This window comes from Bos javanicus, chromosome 4, assembly GCF_032452875.1.
Source record: "Bos javanicus breed banteng chromosome 4, ARS-OSU_banteng_1.0, whole genome shotgun sequence".
NCBI lineage: Eukaryota > Metazoa > Chordata > Mammalia > Artiodactyla > Bovidae > Bos > Bos javanicus.
In genome coordinates this window covers 40,681,641-40,701,951 of record NC_083871.1, presented here as the reverse complement: position 1 = coordinate 40,701,951, position 20,311 = coordinate 40,681,641, and the positions used below count along the sequence as shown (strand labels likewise).

Below are 20,311 nucleotides of genomic sequence, written 5' to 3'. Positions count from 1 at the left end.
AATATACACAGAAACTGACAATGCTGGGTGTTTCTGGGGCAGGACTTACCTAAACGAGAGACAGAGGTACAAGGAAAGTTTTCAAGTATATCCTACTGGAGATGTTGAAAGATCCAGATGCATTACTTTCACACACACACAAATAAATAAATGGGGAAAATAAGAACAATTGTAAGAGTCAGCAGATTCTATCATATCAACAAGAAATTTTAAACTCAACATTAAAAAGGAAAATTAAAGACATCTTTGGGGAATTCAATATGTTTTATTTCGCCAGGCACATGATTTCTTCAATATCCAATTAAATATTACTGTGCTAACTACATTTCCTTACACAGAGTGAACATTCACTGTAATGACAGTTTCATCATGCTAAAATCTATTCACAAACCTACACTTTGAAAAAAAGTGCATTTCTAGGAAATTTTATGTACAATACAAATGAAAAACATATCAAGTCACTGAATTGTCAAACTACACAAAGTAAAATCAACCAATCAACCACCAACATTTAGTATGTGTTAACAATATTTTTGAGAAAGAAAATTTTCTTTACATTTGGCAGTTTTGTTCAAGAAGGGTCTCTATAATTTTAAAAGTAAAGTGATAAAAGTATATACAACGTAATAATGTTTAAAGCAGAAGGCATTAAATAGCACAAATAATGTTACAAAACTAAACACCCTTATTGTCTATCAGTTTGCGTTTACATGAAGCAAGGGGACCAGTATAGTTTACTTTATCTAGCCTCTGAGTCTAAAACAATTTTATTTTTAACTCTGTACATAGAATAGATTGACCATGAACACCGAAGATGGTTTCAGCTTTATACACATTTCTATTTGTGCGTGTAGAGTGGAAATAGAGAACTATTTGTATAACAAACTTCTTTAGACGCTACTTTAGAATCATATACACATTTGGAACAATAGCTCTTATTAATACCTTTATTTTTGAAGAAACATTATTTATGTTGTGTTTGTTACTGCTACTTTTGCTCCATTGAGGCTTCCCCTTGTAATATCATAATTTACCATTTAAATAAGTAACTTATATTCTTAGATTCTGATAAGCGATTAGATTCATTTTGACAATGATTTTAGTTCTTGACACTTTATACTATAGTGCTTAGAAAAGTAATATATTTATCTTGATTACTTTATTTATGGATTGGTAACTACAAATAAAACTTTTGTATTAGATTTTGATTAGGTATATTATATAATTTCTCTTTGCACCTGGAAATATGGAAATTGTTAAATGTAAAATGAAACAGCAAAAGTTGTATTTTTAAAAGAAATATGAGGATATGAAGAAAATTTTATACTTCTCTCATCTAATTGGTATTTGGAATACAAAAATGAATATTAAATTACTCTAAACACAGGATCCAAGTATATAATAAGAAGATAGTTATTTCATTCATCACAGACTTACCACATTTGTATTTATATACCAGTGAATACGATGTACCAACATTCTTTTAAAATAAAGTATGTCTATTTTTGTTCAAATTAGAAATTTTTTCACTTCATAAGATGAGTGTCTCTCCAGCATATACAAAAGAGCATTAAAAAAAAAAAAGAATTGGTGACTTAAAATTCCATAAAAATTCCATAATGGTATCTGAGGTTGGTAAACAAAAGTAAGCTAATCAATGAAATTAATTCCTGAAGTTAAAAATTAGTAGTATTTTTAATAAACTTCTGTCAACAAAATTGATTTTTTTACCTTGTCTTTCTTTTTTCTCCCATTTTGATGGTTAGAGACCTCATATACAAGTTTCGCATTTCAAAAAATTTTTCTTCTTATATTTTTTAACTTGCCATGCAAACTACAAAATTAGAATTAACATATTAATCGATTAAACTGTGTAAGATTATATTCTCTGAGTCTAAAATAACTTAAATATCTTCCAAAAAGGAAAGTGCTTTTGTTTGGAAGATGACTATGTAACAATATAAACTTAAAAGCTTCACTGACATAACTCCAGTCAGATATTAATGGTGAGGGTTTCTTTTATCTTCCTGAAACAAGGGAACAGAGATCAGTGATGGATATCAGCAACTGACAATTTTTGCCATCATAACAATAACTAATACCATATTTCACTGGAAGCATATAAACTCCATATTATCTTTTAATGAACTGCTATGTTTTATTCAACTTTTAGATTCCCTCTTCCTTGTCTTTATTTTTTATTCTACATTTCTTTTGACTCTGTTACAAGCATTTACTTCACTTTCACTATGTAAAAATTGTGAACTTGGCATTTGTTTTTGTATACAGATGACTGTCAATTAGAAATCTAAATCCTTAAAGCAAGGATGGAAGATCTCAGGTTATAGCCCTCATTCAATTAGGGATTTAAGAATTCTAGTTTCATAGCCGCCATATTGATTTTGAAGAAAAGGTACATAAAGATATAAATAAAATCTAGGTTAAGTTAAATCTTTCTATGCACCATGAGGACCATGACATGTCTAGGGTTGTCAATATCATACAAGAAAATGCATACTCATTTCAGTTCATGTAACATTCACCTTTCTCAGTGAGTAACCACCTTCTTCAGGAATTGCCCACGGGTAAAGCACAAGATTCTTTGCTAAAAATTTGATCATTGAAGACAGACCTTTATTAATGGAAGCATAAGCCCCATTTAAGACAACATTAAGACTCTGGCAGCTGATTCCTCCTATTTCTACTTTTTCGGCTATTGATGAGCGCCTTTAACTTGCCATAGTCCCCTCTCATCTTCTGAGATTCTTCTCCCTGTTGATGCTGCTGCCGAGTGTCTTTGCAGTACTGATTAATCATCTGCATTTCTGAATGGCTGAAAGCCCCCATGATGTCCTTCGGATGGAAGGGTAAAGCCCTTACAGAGCTGGCCCAGGTCCATGGAGACCATTTGTCTGTAACAACTGCCACCATTTCGGAATCTAAAACTTTAAAGTTGATTTTGGCTATGGTCTGCTTGAAGCTGTTTTCTGTTGCAATGCAGTGATACAATCCTTGGTCAGAATCCTGAACAGAGCGGATAAGGAGTCCTTGTGAAGTGGCTATGATTCGTTCATTCAGTTTGACCTAAAACAGAGATATCAAAGTTCTGAAATCCAGCTCTATACATGCTAAAAAGGTATGACTTGTAAAAAGGATTTCATAAGTTTTACAAAAGTACTGAGTACTAATTAACTTCCATCTTAGTGGAGACACATTTTTTGGCAAATTCCATTGCCTCTTTATTACTTATTTATTTTTGCACAAGAGATCTGGTTTCAGGGGCACTGAGTGTATTAAAGAGAAAGTAAAGGTATCACCCGTATTGGCCCAAATAGCGTAAAGTGCGTTCCCTTTGGGTAGAAACAGTTTATTCACATCTAAGTGAGAGTTTTGAATGTCTCTAGAATGTAAATTACAGACAACATATATACATGAAATTCACAGTTTAAACTATTTTATCCTGTAGTTGTTGCCTTTTATTGTAACAAAAATACTCACTTATTGAGTAAGAACATGAAGCCATAATTAAATCATTGAATTTTACCTTTTTTTCAATGAATGAATGAATATTCTCCTAACTAATAATTGTATAAGCTGAGGCAGAGTTCTGAACATTATCAAGGGTTTTTTTTCCAATTATGTAACATAAAGAATGACTAAAAATAAGCTGGAACTTATTATAAGTACTCCAAGTGATTTTACTTTCCAAGGAAAAGTAATAAGAATCTAGGAGGTGAATGTTTAATTATTTTACAGGCATATGCTGGAAAAACTATTATTTTCTGGATGTAAGCTAAATTCAGAAATCCATTTCCTTACAGGGCCAGCTATAGAATTATCAGTGAACACACAAAAACCTAAGCGGTAAGTAGTTCCTTCATATATATACTCAGGAATGCTCTTTCATTGAGGGAAAGAAATTTGACCCAAAGAAAAATAAGAATGAATGTGAAATGTTTTTCTAAATGATAAATTTCTATATAAATACATAGTTTATCATTAATGAAATACAAACCAAAAATAGGTTGTTTTAGATAAAAAGTAACTCACATACAAAAGCACAAAAAAGGAAAAATATAGTGCTGAAATATGAACAGAACAGAAGTAGAAAAGAGAGATTAAGAAAAAGGACTGAAACTTATAAAGCAAATCTTTTATGTTCATTCAATTTTTAAAGCTTTAAAATGCCTTAGAAATAGTTTAAATAATGTATAAATGCATTCATAAATAAAAAAGAAAGTTTTTTCTATTTGCATGATATTGAGAAAAATTTTGGAGGCTAATTTGATAATATTCATTAATATTTATATATAAGATTCAGTGCAGATATTTTATTTATAGGAATTTATATAGAATATGTGGTCTAACTAAAATGCAGATATTCACCACATGAATTTTTAAAAATTTTAAATTATTTTTTGGCCACACCATACAGCATGCAGGATCTTTGTTCTCCAATTGAATCCATGCCCCCTACAGTGGAAGCATGGAGTCTTAACCACAGGATTGCCAGGGAAGTCCCTACCTGATACTTTTGACAAGAGGAAAAACAAGAAATAATGTAATCAGTAGATAGCTTTAGTAAAGGCAAAGTATGGTCCTATAGTGGAATACTATGCAGCCAAGAAAAATAAGGTAGCTCCATAGGTACTAATACTGAAGTGTGTGTGTGTGTGTGTGTGTGTGTGTGACAGAGAAAGAGATACAAAGAAGGAAAGAGAGGAAAATAGGAAAATTATGGAGACTAGTTGGAGGACTATATAATTCTTAGCAGCCTATACTTAGAAGTGGGAATGAGTACTGAAGTGGAGGAGAGGAGGGCTTTTAGTCTTTACGCTATTCAATATGAACTATCTGCAGTTTTCTCTGAAAGTTTTTACCACTTGTCTTACTAAAAAAAAAAAGTTCAGTATTTACACATCATAAATGTGAGAAATATGTGTATGTTTGCCTAAACTACTGAGGAAGAATTAAGATAAATTTAATTAAATATTAATAGCTTATTCAATAAAGTGAGTGGAAATGTGCTCTGCTTAAATTCTGGACAGACCAGATTTTCATAATTAGGGTTAAGGTTTTTCATTATCTTAAATTATAGTATTCTTCTGTTTTTGAGATTGGGAGAAAAATCAAGATAGCCATATGTGTCTCCACATTTTTGAAACTTCTGAAGTAAAACATTATAAATATCATGAAAGAGATAAAACACAAGATACATTCCTTTTTAAATTTCATTTGTTAATTTCTGTGACATGTATTCAAGCCTGTATATATTCATGTATTTTAATTTTACACAATAGAAATTACATTCATCCATTATATATTTTTCCACTGAACTTTCTACTGAATAAAAGAACAGCATTTTATCTATGTTAGGTAAGCCCCTGTTTGTGTTGTGGCTTTCCAACTCACATACACATATACAGACTTTCTTTGGAAGGATGGTTCATGTCCACATGACATGTTCAAGCCTAAGAATTCCATTTCTGTATGATAATCATCATCAACATACATTATGACTTCTGCCCCAGAGTGGTTTGTAAGGCAATCATTCTTACGCTCCACATCCATTCAAAACAATTTTAAATTAATTCGACTGCAGATATTTCAAGACTAATTTGATGATAGACTTGATAGCAACAAAACAAGCCTCAGTATTTTTTATTAATGAAAAAATTTAAAAAATGTTATGAAATTCTGCAGCAAGAAGGGGCCCTGAAGTCCACTGAGCCCATTTTCTCCACAGATATTTAAGTCTCATCTTATGCAAGTGGTCATCAGCTTATGGTTTAATATTCCTGTGACAGGGAACACAAAATTTCCTAAACAGCTTATAACATCTTTGGATAGGCAGGTCTGAGAGTTGGAAAGAATTTCCTCAAAAAGAGCCAACATCTACGTTAGTAATTCTGATGCAATACTTTGCTCAGGACTGTACCCATTCTATGTAGCTCTCATTAACCTAATATGTAGTATGGAAACTGCGCAACAGAAAACACCCAAGTGCCGAAGGCTCTATTTTTCCTTTCACTCCATCACGCTTTGTGATGTACTGTTAATACCACTGCAGTTTAGGCTACTTTAAGGCTTTATATATACATATGTATTTTTCTTCTTATCCCCTCATTAGTTAGGACAATGTGACATCAATATTATGGAATTCATTATTTATAATATTTCACTCTGTGCTGTTTTACAATGTTTTCCTTTTAAAACAGCTCTTTATAATCAGTGAAAGGTTAATACAAGTGTCCTTTCATTTGAAAGTTGAGTTTTTTTTTTTAACCTATCACTTAATAAAGGCAATGGTCCCATAAATAATGATTCCACACATTACCTATAACAAAACCCCAAGAGTTATGAATAATAAAGCAATGGAAGCAGATTACCACACAGCAGAAAAATGCTCTTTACCATAAAGGTTATAGTTAAGTGGAATTTCTTGTTGAGGAAAATTGAGCTTTTTCCAAAGCCCCTTTTATCTTGTGAATCACACAAAGGTGCTGTTGTGTGAGAACTTGGCTTCTGGATTTGCGCACATCTTGTTTCTTTTACAAATGCTTCCTCACATCAGTACCCCCGTCTGAGTGTGCAAGCTCTTGCTTTAATCACTGTGTTGTAGAGGTGAGCAGGGAGATAGGATTTCTAATTAATCCATCAACTCCATGGACAAAGGATTTTAAAGAAGGTGGCACTTGTCATCCCAAAGACATTAAAGGATGTTCATATGTCCTTCCTTTTTTTTGATCTGTGCCTCACTGAGGGATGGTGATTTAATGCTCTTTCAAAGCCCTGATTGATTGCTGCTCTCCTGCATTACTCACCTCTTTCCTCCTGTCTTTGTCTTTCTGTAACAGCCACTTGATAGATGCCTGTGGAGACTTGGGGGCACACTCAAGAAAAGTGGTGTTATTTTTTACTCCATACTGAACAATTTCAGCTGCATTTCTGTATGCTGAAGAGCAAAAATAAAATGAGAGAGAATGAGAGAGAAGCAATGGAATTTGGATCATATTCCCTTATATGAGAGTTTATTTCTCTATAAAATTGTGAGCAACTAATTTGAGTGAACTCCGGGAGTTGGTGATGGACAGGGAGGCCTGGCGTGCTGCGATTCATGGGGTCGCAAAGAGTCAGACAGTCCGACTCAGCGACTGAACTGAACTGGAAGCAAAAGCCCAAAAGCAGTCTTAATTACTTAATAAGTTGATACATTGTTTGGTGTGTTTAACCTAAAAGGAAGGAGAGAAAGATACCAGGGCATCAACATTTATTCAAGAATTACTTTACAACAAGGAATGCACTTAATATCACCTTGAACATTTAATTATTACAATATCTTTCTGAATTACATTTTCTCAGCTTTCATAGGCTGTGAGTTATTAAAAAACATGTCCTAGGCAAAAAGTTAGTAAGTGCCAGGCAATACCAAGGCCAGGTTCATCCCACCTCTAAACTTCACATTCAGTGTGGTTTAGATGAAAATCAGAAACACTGGGAAAAGGCAGAAAGCAAGGTGCAGTCACAGTGGGATGTAATGGTTGAGAAAATAATCTTTGACCTCAGAGATACCTGAGGTAAAAGCTTGACTTCATCACTACTGGCTGTACAACCTTAGAGAAGTGATTTAACATCTCTGTGCTTCAGTTTTACTTGGTTCCAAAGCAGATATTTTCAGACATTCTTATACTGAAATTCTTAAATTAGGAAGAGTATTCAGTATAGTTATGTGGTAGCTTAGACATGGGCAGAAATCTCATTTGTAAAGTGTGAATAGGAATAGATCCTACTTCAGAATAATTTCTTGAGCAGTAAGTGACATAATCTATTTATAAAAGCACTTAGCTCAGGTTTTGACACAAAAATCAACACTGATATTTGTTCATCATATTTGTTCCTCTGTTGCCAATACTCTTACCACTATGACTACTGCTACTATAAGTGGGAACTGACGCACAGATTTATAAAATATTCAGCAATCAGAGAAATAGTAATCTGGATTTATTCCCTCAGTTAGATGTATGAAACAATTAGGCAAAATGTGTCTCAATTTTCTTCTTGTGGTTTGTGTAGTTAGTGACAAGAATTTCATTATTTAAATAAAAACAAAAAGGCCCATGCTCACAAAGGTTAGCGACAGGAGTCTGTGCTAACAGTGAACTACAGAACCTCTATAGCACCTTGGTAAGCCTCAAGGAAGGTCTCTCTGCTGGTGGGGAGGAGGTGGAGGGAGGGGTTCAGTGGAAAAATTATAACATAGTGTCTCCATGTCAGGATGGGAAGAAAGGAATTAGATTAATCTTAAGACACATGGCCAGACTGCTGAAAGTATATGGTATGGTTGTAAACTGTAAAATTCAGAGCAGGATAATTCATAATAGCTAAAAATTGGAAGCAGTGCAAGTGTTCCTTGATGGACACACACACACACACACACACACACACACACACACAATGGGTTACATTTTTGCCTTAAGCAGAAAAAATATTCTGACACACGTTACAACATGAATGAACCCTAAATAAGACACTGCTGTTGTCTAGTCCACTAAGTTGTGTCTGGCTCTTTTGGGACCCCAGGTACTGTAGCCTGCTGGGCTCCTTCTGTCCATGGGATTTCCCACACAAGAATTCTAGGTGGGTTGCCATCTCCTTCTCCCAGGGATCTTCCCAATCCAGGGACTGAACCTGTGTCTCCTAAATTTCAGGCAGATTCTTTACTACTGAACCACCCAAGAAGTCTCGAAGAAGACATTAGGCTAATACTGCTGCTGCTGCTAAGTCGCTTCAGTCGTGTCCGACTCTGTGTGACCCCATGGACAACAGCCCACCAGGCTACCCCGCCCCTGGGATTCTCCAGGCAGGAACACTGGAGTGGGTTGCCATTTCCTTCTGCAATGCATGAAAGTGAAAAGCGAAAGAGAAGTCTCTCAGTCATGTCCGACTCACAGTGATCCCATGGACTGCAGCCCACCAGGCTCCTCTGTCCACGGGATTCTCCAGGCAAGAGTACTGGAGTGGGGTGTCATTGCCTTCTCCAATAAGCCAGTTATAAAAGGACAAATATTGTATGGTTCCACTTATATGAGATATTTAGAATATTTAGATTCATAGAGACAGAAATTAGAACAGTGGTTGCCACAAGCTGGAGAAGGGAGAATAAGAAGTTAGTGTTTCATGGGTATGGAGCTTAACTTTGGGATGATGAAAAAATTTCAGTGATGGATGGTTGTGCTCGTTTTACATCATCATCAATATACTTTATGCCACAAAACTTTACACTCTAAAATGGTTAAAATAGTAAATTCTGTTATGCCATTTATCACAGGAAAAAACAAACAAGATGTTTTTTCTTCAGTGGTAAACAAAAATAAAGTACATTTTTTCTTCAGAAAAAAAATAATGGCTGGAAAAATCTATAATAACTATCTTTGTGAAAGACTTACCAAATAACATATCCAAGGATATCTGTGTTCCTGGACTTTTCTTTATATAAATCTTAGTATACGTACAAATAATATTTAATTTTTAATGATTATACATGAATGCCTCTAATTTGTATAGTGAATCTTTATTTACAATGACACATTTTGATTTATCACAGATTTCCCTTACTAAAATATGATATGGAGCACTGCTACTCTTTACCAAGTTTGACCACTTTTAATTACCTTTTAGGTTAAATCCTCTGCATTGAGTCAGTGGGTTTCCATGTCTCACATCTTGTCTTCGGCTCCTCCTATGAAGTGCAGAAATATACATGAGCGACTTAGAATTAACACTGCCAATTATGATGTATTTAAAAGATTTCATTTTAAATTATTCAATCTTATGATTGGCTAAGGTTTCATAAAGAAAAAGGATCTGATTATCCATATTTTTTGTTCAGTGCTTCAAATATCATGTGGGCATTTTGTTTTCAATTTGAATTAATTCAGAGTTTCCCCATCTATCACTCACGATAGATGACCCTCCTATTATATGTACTTCCTGCATAGATGCTAGATTCCAAATTAGTATGGTAAATTATTATTTTAGAGACAGTCCTAGAAAATTTTCCAATACAATAACCTCCAAAGTATAAACTTACTAGCATCTTCCACTTTATAATTTTTTCTTACTTTCAAACCATCTCCAGAAACATTAAAAAGTGTCCAGAACCAGAGAAACAAAGAAAATGGATATTTATATAAAGTTAAGCAAAACGTTTCATTTACTAAACTAAGCATTTTCCTTCATGTTTTTATTGTGAAAATTTTCAAGACTATAGAAAAGTGGATATACAAATACAATGAATGGTGGTAACCTACACTCATAAATGGTTGTGTTGTGCCATATTTATTGTTCTCTCATATCCAAGTAGATGTGATATATATACTACATATACACATATATGACAGTCTTCAGAAAATAAGTTGCAGACATGATAATTTTTATACCCTTAAATGTATGTACCATCTAAGAATGACTAATTTCTCTACATAACAATTATACTAACCATATCAATGCTTATTTAATGAGATCATATAAAGTACATTCTATATTGAAATTTCACTAGTTGTGATACTCAAAATATTCCTTATGCATTTTTAAAAGTTTATTCAGGATCCAAACAAGGTTCACTCATTGCATATCATTAACTTAAGCATTTCAAAATTTTAGTTCATCCTTTTAAAATTGTCCACTATTTAAATAAAAGTTTAAAATTATTTACAAACTCTTGAATTTCTTGTCTTAGATTCACTTATCCATTAGTGTCAATTGTATTACATAATACAACAAATCAAAACAGAGTGATTGAAATGACCTTAGCAGTGAATTATGGACATGAACCTTGTTATACAGGAGAAGGAACACAGTGTTCTTTATTGTGATTAACAGGGGTAAACTGATTGTCTGTTATCAATTCTGCAAAGTATATATGGATGAGCATATCATTTAACTGGCTAGCTAAGTTTCTCTTAATATTTTTATCCTTAATGATAAATTAAAATATTCAGTAAGAGAAGGAAAATATTACACTGGGCTTATAAAATTTGCAAATCATAATTAACCTCAAGGTCAATAATAATGAAAAAAAAAGTTATGGCAAACAGATAACAGTTTATATAATCAAAGGATTATATAAATCTATTTATGAAATATAAACTTTGTGTCATTTAAGGATTCTCTTCCCCCCAAAGCCACATGATCCTTATTCAGTTGTATATTTCTCTACAATTACAAACACAAACTAGTGGAAGTCACTCTTGTCTCAGGAACTATGATTAACACTGTACTTTAGAATAGGTCCTCAGTCAGGTTTTTACTGCATTGTATGTGGTATATTATGAAGTCACACAATTATTTACTAACAGCCAACTTGTGAGTATATATTGTATGAGGACCATGTGAAAGTTCTTATAGGTGAACTGGTCATTTTCAGCCATCTAAGAAGGAAATGGCAACTCACTGCAGTGTTCTTGCCTGGAGAATCCCAGGGACGGCGTAGCCTGGTGGGCTGCCGTCTATGGGGTCGCACAGAGTTGGACACGACTGAAGCGACTTAGCTGCAGTAGCAGCAAGTAAGCAATATTGTTCATAATAGTTTAATGTATTGTCGTATGATCAGCACTATGTTATGGTTTACTCAAGTACATGGACCTTTATGCTTAGCAATCTGAATTTGCAGTATCACATACCTTCCAGACTTTCAAATATAGAAAAACATTGTTATGGCTTTGCTTTAATGATGAGAACAATAAGGCAGCCATCTGAGTCCTCTATATCTGTCACCCAGGGATCAAACCTGGGTCTCCTGTACTGCAGGCAGATTCTTTAAAGTCTGAGCCACGAGGGAAGCCCCTTCTATATGTGTAGATTCCCTTTAAGGTATTTGTAGAACATCGTGAAAGCATGATGGTAGACAGTCATATTACACTGCATGCGGGACTAGGGATTTGGCTCAAGATGTCAAAGTTTCCTTCATTATAGTCTATTCTTTTAGATAAACAATGAAATTATTTTCTTACTGTGTAAAAAGCAGATATTTACTTGAAGGGTAAATTGATTCTCATTTTAACATTTCCAACTCCATGTCTATATCCAGAATAAATAACATTTGAGATTAAATTGTATGTAATTATATATGGATGTGAGAGTTGGACTATAAAGAAAGCTGCGTGCCAAAGAATTGATGCTTTTGAACTGGGGTGTTTGAGAAGACTCTTGAGAGTCCCTTGGACTGCAAGGAAATCCAACCAGTCAATCCTAAGGGAAATCAGTCCTGAATATTCATTGGAAGGACTGATGCTGAAGCTGAAACTCCAATACTTTGGCCACCTGATGCAAAGAACTGACTCATCGGAAAAGACCCTGATGCTGGGAAAGATTGAAGGTGGGAGGAGAAGGGGACAACAGAGGATAAGGTGGTTGGATGGCATCACTGATGTGATGAACATAAAGTTTGAATAGGCTCTGGGAATTGGTGATAGACAGGGAAGCCTGGTGTGCTGCAGTCCATGGGGTCACAAAGAGGCGGACACAACTGAGTGACTAAACTGAACTGATACAAATGTACAAATATTTAATGTGCTTGAGGATAAAGAGGAAAAATGCTTAACGTTGTTTACTATGAAAAACAGTAAAATGTTACTATGAAAACCATGTGTTTTTAAAAAGAGAAACTAATGAGCCAATGACATTAATAACCTTATTATGTCAAAGTACACCCTCCATTGATTTCCAAGTATAGCTGTACTTCTTTGTTTCCATATAAAGGGACATGCTTTTGATTTTTATGCCTATGAATTCCTCTGCATGATCTTTGTCTTCCAGTTAGAGTGCAATCGAAAATAAAACTAAAGTTAGTTAACACTATTAGATAAGATAAAAATACTCCAAATGATCCTTTACATTATTACTATTTAATCTCCAAAGAAAATAACTACTACATATGGGAATTTAGGAAATAATTCATACAGCAAACATGTTTTGCATTCACTAAAACTGTATGCTTTAAAAAACTTGGGAATAATGTGGAGAATTTAAATAGTATAGATAGTTTTAATGAAACTTCCAGTATGCTAGCCAAAGACAGGTAAGGGTAGACCAAGTAATACCTTATATATGTGTGTATACACACACACACACACACACACACACACACAGGTCAAAACCATAATGAGATATCACTTCATACCTATTAAATGGTCTAAAGAGTGGGAGTTCTCTTACTGTCTACATTTTCTTTCCGGAGTTTTGTAGTTTCATGTCTTATGTTCAACTCTTCAATTCATTTTCAGTAAATACTTGAATGTGGCGTATGGCAGTAGTCTAGTTTCATTCTTTTTTGCATGTGAAGGTCAAGTTTTCTCAATACCATCTACTGAAGCGACTGATTTCCACTGCGTATTTTTTTGGCTCCTTTGTTGCAAATTAATTGACCATAAATGCCTAGGTTTATTTCTGGCTCTCAAGTTTCCTCTATTGATCTATGTACCTGTTTTTATGCCAATCCCATGCTCTCCTGATTACTATAGCTTTGTAGTACAATCTGAAGTCAGGGAGCATGATTCAACCAGCATATTTCTTCTTTCTAAGATTGCTTCAGATAGCCAGGGACTTTTGTGGTTCCATACAAATTTTAGGATTCTTTTTTCTATTTCTGTGAAAAATGTCATTGGAATTTTGATAGGGATCATCTTTAATCTGTTTATTGTTTTGGGTAGTATAAACACTTTGCTGCTACTGCTAAGTCGCTTCAGTCGTGTCTGACTCTGTGCGACCCCATAGACAGCAGCCCACCAGGCTCCCCCATCCCTGGGATTCTCCAGGCAAGAACACTGGAGTGGGTTGCCATTTCCTTCTCCAATGCATGAAAGTGAAAAGTTAAAGTGAAGTCACTCAGTTGTGTCCGACTCGTAGGGACCCCATGGACTGCAACCTACGAGGCTCCTCTGTCCATGGGATTTTCCAGGCAAGAGTACTATTAGGGTCCAATTCCTTTCAATTTATTACAGGAGAATTAATGTTGTTGTTCATAATTCCTTTACCAAATCTAGAAAAAAGAAACTTTGGTCCTCAAGCACTGAACACTTTAGCAGTATTAAATATTCTAACCCAAGAGTATAGAAAAACTTTCCATTTATTTGTGTCTTCTTCAAATTTTTTTCCATCAATGACTTACAGTTTCAATCTTTTATCTCCTTCATTAAATTTATTCCTAAATATTCAATTCTTTTTGATGCAGCTATAAATGGGATTATTCTCCCTTAATTTTTCATTCTGCTGGTTTGTTACTCAGTTCAGTTCAGTTCAGTTCTCAGTCGTGTCCGACTCTTTGCGACCCCGTGAACTGCAGCACAGCAGGCCTCCCTGTCCATCACCAACTCCCGGAGTTCACCCAAATTCATGTCCATTGAGTCGGTGATGCCATTTAACCATCTCATCCTCTGTCATCCCCTTCTCCTCCTGCCTTCAATCTTTCCCAACACCAGGGTCTTTTGAAGTGAGTCAGTGCTTGGTATCAGGTGGCCAAAGTATTGGAGTTTCAGCTTTAGCATCAGTCCTTCCAATGAACACCCAGGACTGATCTCCTTTAGGATGGACTGGTTGGATCTCCTTGCAGTCCAAGGGACTCTCAAGAGTCTTCTCCAACACCACAGTTTAAAAGCATCAATTCTTTGGCACTCAGCTTTTTTTATAGTACAACTCTCACATCCATACATGACTACTGGAAAAAACATAGCCTTGACTAGATGGACCTTTGTTGACAAAGTAATATTTCTGCTTTTTAATATGCTGTCTAGGATGGTCATAACTTTTCTTCCAAGGAGCAAGCATCTTTTCATTTCATAGCTGCAATCACCATCTGCAGTGATTTTGGAGCCCAAAAATATAAAGTCAGCCACTCTTTCCACTGTTTTCCCATCTATTTGCCATGAAGTGATGGGACCGGATGCCATGATCTTAGTTTTCTGAATGTTGAGCATTAAGCCCACTTTTTCACTCTCCTCTTTCACTTTCATCAAGAGGCTGTTTAGTTCTTCTTCACTCTGCCATAAGGGTGGTGTCATCTGCATATCTGAGGTTATTGATATTTCTCCCAGCAATCTTGATTCCAGATTGTGCTTCTTCCAGCCCACAATTTCTCTTGATGTACTCTGCATATAAGTTAAATAAGCAGGGTGACAATATACAGCTTTGACGTACTCCTTTTCCAATTTGGAACCAGTCTGATGTTCCATGTCCAGTTCTAACTGTTGCTTCCTGACTTGTATACAGGTGTCTGAAGAGGCGGGTCAGGTGGTCTGGTATTCCATCTTTTTCAGAATTTTCCACAGTTTATTGTGATCCACACAGTCAAAGGCTTTGGCATAGTCAAGAAAGCAGAAATAGATGTTTTTCTGGAACTCTCTTGCTTTTTCGATGATCCAGCGAATGTTGGCAATTTAGTGTACAGAAACACAATAGATTTTTGTTTCCTGTAACTTTACTAAATTATTTTATTAGTTCTAGCAGAAAACCCATGATACAAGGTTTAATAATGCACATTATATTACAACATTAATAATTTCAAGAATATTTCAGTTCTTTGCTTATTAAGAGCATATGATTAAAATAACAATTTGTTGCATTAGGATGACAATGTGGAATCTATGCTTAAGTACACATTTTAGAAAAGATTAGTGGGAGAATATTAGAACAAATGAGTTAACTCATATCTCAGCAGAAACTTCTATAATGTAAAAAATATCTCAAATATTCAATGATAGTTTTTAAATAAAGTATGGAATTTTAATTGTTAAATAGTTCTTGTTTGTTAAATAAAAGTGCTAAAGCCAATGTCTGAAAATTTTGCAGGGAAGGAGTACTCATTTTCAATTTCTTCACGTCATAGAGAAGGCTGATTTGTGTATAGGACTATGGTACGATTCACTGTGTGGTCCCTATATCACTTTCTTTCTTAGAAAGTGTAGTGCTTCAGTTCCCTTGAGCACTAAATTTGTTTAATAACAGATTGAAGATTGTTTTTCAAGTGTTTTGTTGTTCTTTAGTCCCTAAGTTGTATCTGATTCTTTTGTGACCCCCAAAGACTGTAGCCTGCCAGGCTCCTCTGTCCATGGGATTTCCTAAAGCAGACTACTGGAATGAGTTGCCATTTCCTTCTCCAGGGGATCTTCCCAAAACAGGGATCAAACCCACTTTTCTTGCATTGGCAGATGTATTCTTTACCACCTGGGAAGCCTTCTGGGTGTTAGATATGCCAATTTTTAGAACTTCTTACCAAGAAAAATTAATTATTGCCTTAGTAGTAGTTATGAAAATAGTTTAAAAATATTGCTGCTATCATAATTGTGAGTGAATATATAGTCAAAAATACCACAAGTGAGCACAAAAATCATTTTTTATCTGAGATTATTTAGAATTTGCTTTCCTCATACTTTGTGTCCGGGTGCAGAACTTCAGCACAGTATAGACACATCTCAGGATAACAAGGTCCAGAAATTCTATGTAGAAATGAAAAGAGGCCATAGGCCTCCTGATTAAATCTTAAAATAAAGATGGTGGAATATGGGTCTTTGAAAACAGATACTAAAATCTTCTGGGTAAAGAGTGGGACTTTTCATCATACCTTATGCCTTTAATACGGAAGACTTTGAAATTATCTGGGCCACTTTTCCCTACTCCAGATTCAGATGTCTGCCTATATGACATCTCCACTTGAATACCTTATAGTCATCATTAACTTAACATCTCATTTTCCCCACAAACCTGTGCCTTTCACAGTCTTCTCTTTCCCAGGAAATGACATGCACATATTTCCAACGCTCAGTTCTGAAAAACTGGCTTATTTCTGAGTCCTCCATTTCTATAACATCCCAGCATGTAATATGTTAGCAGATTCTGTGAGCCCTATCCAGAATCAGAAGACTTTTGACCACCTCCAGCTCTACCAAGTCACCATTTTCTCTCACTTTGATCATCAGTTAGTAGTCTAACTGTCTTGCACCTTCTATTTCCTCTCCTCACATTTTCTTTCTATCCCAGGGCTTTGATCCCAGCCAAACCCACCAGATGAACTTTTTAAAACAAAATTCAAACAATACTACTCCTGTGGTCAAAAACCCTTCAGCAGTTTTCCACTTAACTCTAAATGAAAATCCTTTGCTGATTTACTAAATCCTGTGTCATCTGGCATTTTGATCCCATTTCTTCCTACGTTTCCCCCTGCTCATTCCAGTACAGATAGCCTCATTAGTCTTGGTGTTTTTTGGACAATCTTGGCACGCTCCAGCTCTAAGGATTCTGGTGCCTCTCTCTAAAATGCTGTTCTCCCAAATAATGGCATAACACATTCATCCTCATCACACATCCTCACATTCAAGCTTTTGTTCAAATATACCTTGAGTAAGCCTCCCTTGACCACCCATTTAATACTGCAGTCACCCACTTCACAGCCCCTCTCTCTCTTCCCTGCCCTTCAAAAAGTTATTATTTGATATACCTAGGGTTTCCTTGATAATTGTCTGTATTCCCCCTCTAAAACTTATTCTCCCTAAAGGAAGGGATTTTTGTCTTTTTGTAACTTTTTTTTTTTTCTTTTTTTATGTTATATGCCTAGCTCTAGAATACTACCTGGCAAATAGTTTCCCCATAATACAAATATTTTGAAGTAATGCATAAAAGGATCAGAATAATCTTGATATGCAGAAGTACTAGGTTGTTTTAATCTGTCAAGTCCTTAAATACCTATATCTATAACAGAGAAAAAGGAGTTATAAAACATCATCACTCCAGTGACTTTACTTGAAAGATCACTGGTGCTCAAGGCTAGTCTATTTGCTGTCTCCTGATGACCCCTTGTCACTCATGATGACCCATAATAAACTTTGAGTGAAAATAGCTGTGACTTTGATCCCAAATTCTGCATATTCTTTGCTTTATAATTTCATTACTGGTGTTTCCTTCCAACTTGGTGAAAGTTGGTTCAGAGTTTCCTTCCTAAGTCTTCTCTTGGCTAAAAGGCACTGTGCCTCAGACTACCTGAACCTCTTAATCTAACCAATAATCATACACACACCATTGTAGGGGGTAAAGCATGGTTATCTAGGTTTTGGAAGTATTCAGGGTATCCATTCTGGAGCGAGCTCCTGTTGCCTGAACTGGGACAAGCATTTGATTACAGAGGAATTAAATGGCACAAGGAAACCCTAGGAAAGTTAGAGTTAAGGATATCTGAAGCATATAAAACAAAAAAGATAAACACTGGATAAATGTGAAAGTTAAAATGCTGCTTGACATATCTTAGGGGTTGCAGGTGGAGGATTGTGTTGCAGAGGAACTTTAAAATGAAAAAGGAATTTTTCCAAACTACTGCACTCTAATATTCCTGTGAAAACCGAAAGTTAAAATGTATCCCCTCCCCTGACCCCCAGCCCTCTGTATCCTTTGGTAGCCACAAGTTTGTTTTTTATGAGTGGCCGTTTTCTTTATTTGAAGACTACATATGGCGCTGAACATAGCTACTACTTTTAGTGTCATTTTTCCAGGATACTGCAATAGAACTGATTCCAATAATGTGGAACATTGCTTAACCGTCTGATGATACTGATTTTGATTTTCAGTTGAATATTGAGTACTCACCGCTTTCCGGTTGGATAGAACCTAGAGCAAGAATGGCCATCCCAGGCACAGTAAGGATCCCTTGCCAGGCAGCAGTCAGCACAGGCTGACCCGTAGATGTGGCAGCGATGCAGAGACACTTGGGCAAGTCCTTCATTGGAGCTCACATACAGCTGTTGCTATCAGAAGAATGACGGTGATTTATTTCAGATGTGGAAGTTAAAAGAGAACTTTCAGCAGGAACCCATAATATATGCCCACAGACCCTTGGATGCATTTTGAAACAGACTGAAAACAAGAAGCAAAGTACAGAAGGGTATAATGCCAAAATAAACAGAATTTCCCTATGTTAATACGCCTATAACATTACTTGACTTGTTTGAAAAAAAAACCACGAAAAACTCAGAGCACCATGTACTCTGAGCACCATGTAATGTGTTTTAGACGAGATTCGTTGTTCTCTCAGGTTTGAGCAGATGTATTACAGATTTAAATTGTGATGCTTGGTTTGTTCTTTGAATGCTGTCTCTTGGCAAAGCACAAGGGAGTGTTCTTATTCTTCAAGTTTGGCAACTCATCACCTTGCAAATTTGAAAAAGTCAAGTCTAGGACATTTTTAAGTTGAGAAAAAATAGTAAGCATTAGATAAAACTTTTAAAACAATTTTCACCTGCTTTTGAAAGTGAATTATTACTCATTAGAGCAATTTTAAAACTATTCAGAAGACTGTATTTATATTTAGACATGTTTTAAATATTCTGTATGATCCACAGATCTTCAAGAACCTAAGTTATAAAGATTCCATCTTCCTTCATTTGTGTGGTGTCAAGAGCTTATTATGATACTGCCCCAGTTCTCTTGACTATGCATAAAGTGGTTCTCAGGAGTTGAAGGGATAGGTTTCTAACTCAGAGTCCTTATTTTACAAAGGACTAATGATGTGTAACTCAAGTTAACACAGAATTTCTAAGTTGGAACTTGAATATATGCACATGTATACAAACATATGTGTGTATATGCACACACACATTTGCAAAGTATATATAGATTCACAATTAAATCAGTGAGGGCATCATTAGTCTAACAGATTCTGGAGGCATGTCTCTGAGATTCAGATCCCAGCTTCCAAAATTTTGCTGGGTAACTTTTCTAAATCTCAGCTTCCTCTTTGGTAAGATTGGGACTATGCAGCACTTACTCCATAGATGTTTTGTAAGAACAATATAAGGAATAATTCCATATAAATTGCTTAAAATTGTTTCTGGCACCTAAGTGTTTAATGAATATTAAGTAATAGTAGTTGTAATAGAGTAAACTACCAGTGAACAAGCCAGCAATTTATACATTTTCAATCCTAATTAATCATTTGAATCACATCTTAGTTTACTGTGCCTAATATAAAATATTTTATTCAGATCAATAAATTTTTCAGAAAATAGGCTGAAAATTACTGATCCCCATTTGAGACGTTCAAGCTATAAGAAAACAATTGTATGTTTCAATAATAACCATTTCCCTAGAAATATTTTAAATAAATGTTTAGTGAATACATTAACAAATAGTTCATCAGCTTCATTAACATATTCCAAGGAAATGTATTTATTTGAGGAAAGGATCCAGGTAATTTCATTCTGTAAATAATCTTTTTTATTAATCTATTTTCTGTCATGGAATGCAAGGATAAATTAGAAAATAGAAGAGTATA

At 35.1% G+C, this 20,311-nt stretch overlaps 1 protein-coding gene across 3 annotated transcripts in view; it reads right to left on the bottom strand.

The window, feature by feature from the left end:
* Window positions 1-245: 245 nt before the first annotated feature.
* Window positions 246-20,311, bottom strand: part of SEMA3C (semaphorin 3C) — a 207,580-nt gene continuing 187,514 nt past the window's right edge. For all 3 annotated transcript variants that reach the window (XM_061413794.1, XM_061413795.1, XM_061413797.1), the window contains exons 15-18: window positions 18,628-18,785; window positions 9,672-9,739; window positions 6,825-6,955; window positions 246-3,084 (exon numbers count right to left, since the gene is read on the bottom strand). In XM_061413794.1, the coding sequence (XP_061269778.1) occupies window positions 2,671-3,084; window positions 6,825-6,955; window positions 9,672-9,739; window positions 18,628-18,785 (771 nt within the window). In that variant the 3' untranslated portion in view covers window positions 246-2,670. The remainder of the gene's footprint in view (window positions 3,085-6,824; window positions 6,956-9,671; window positions 9,740-18,627; window positions 18,786-20,311) is intronic.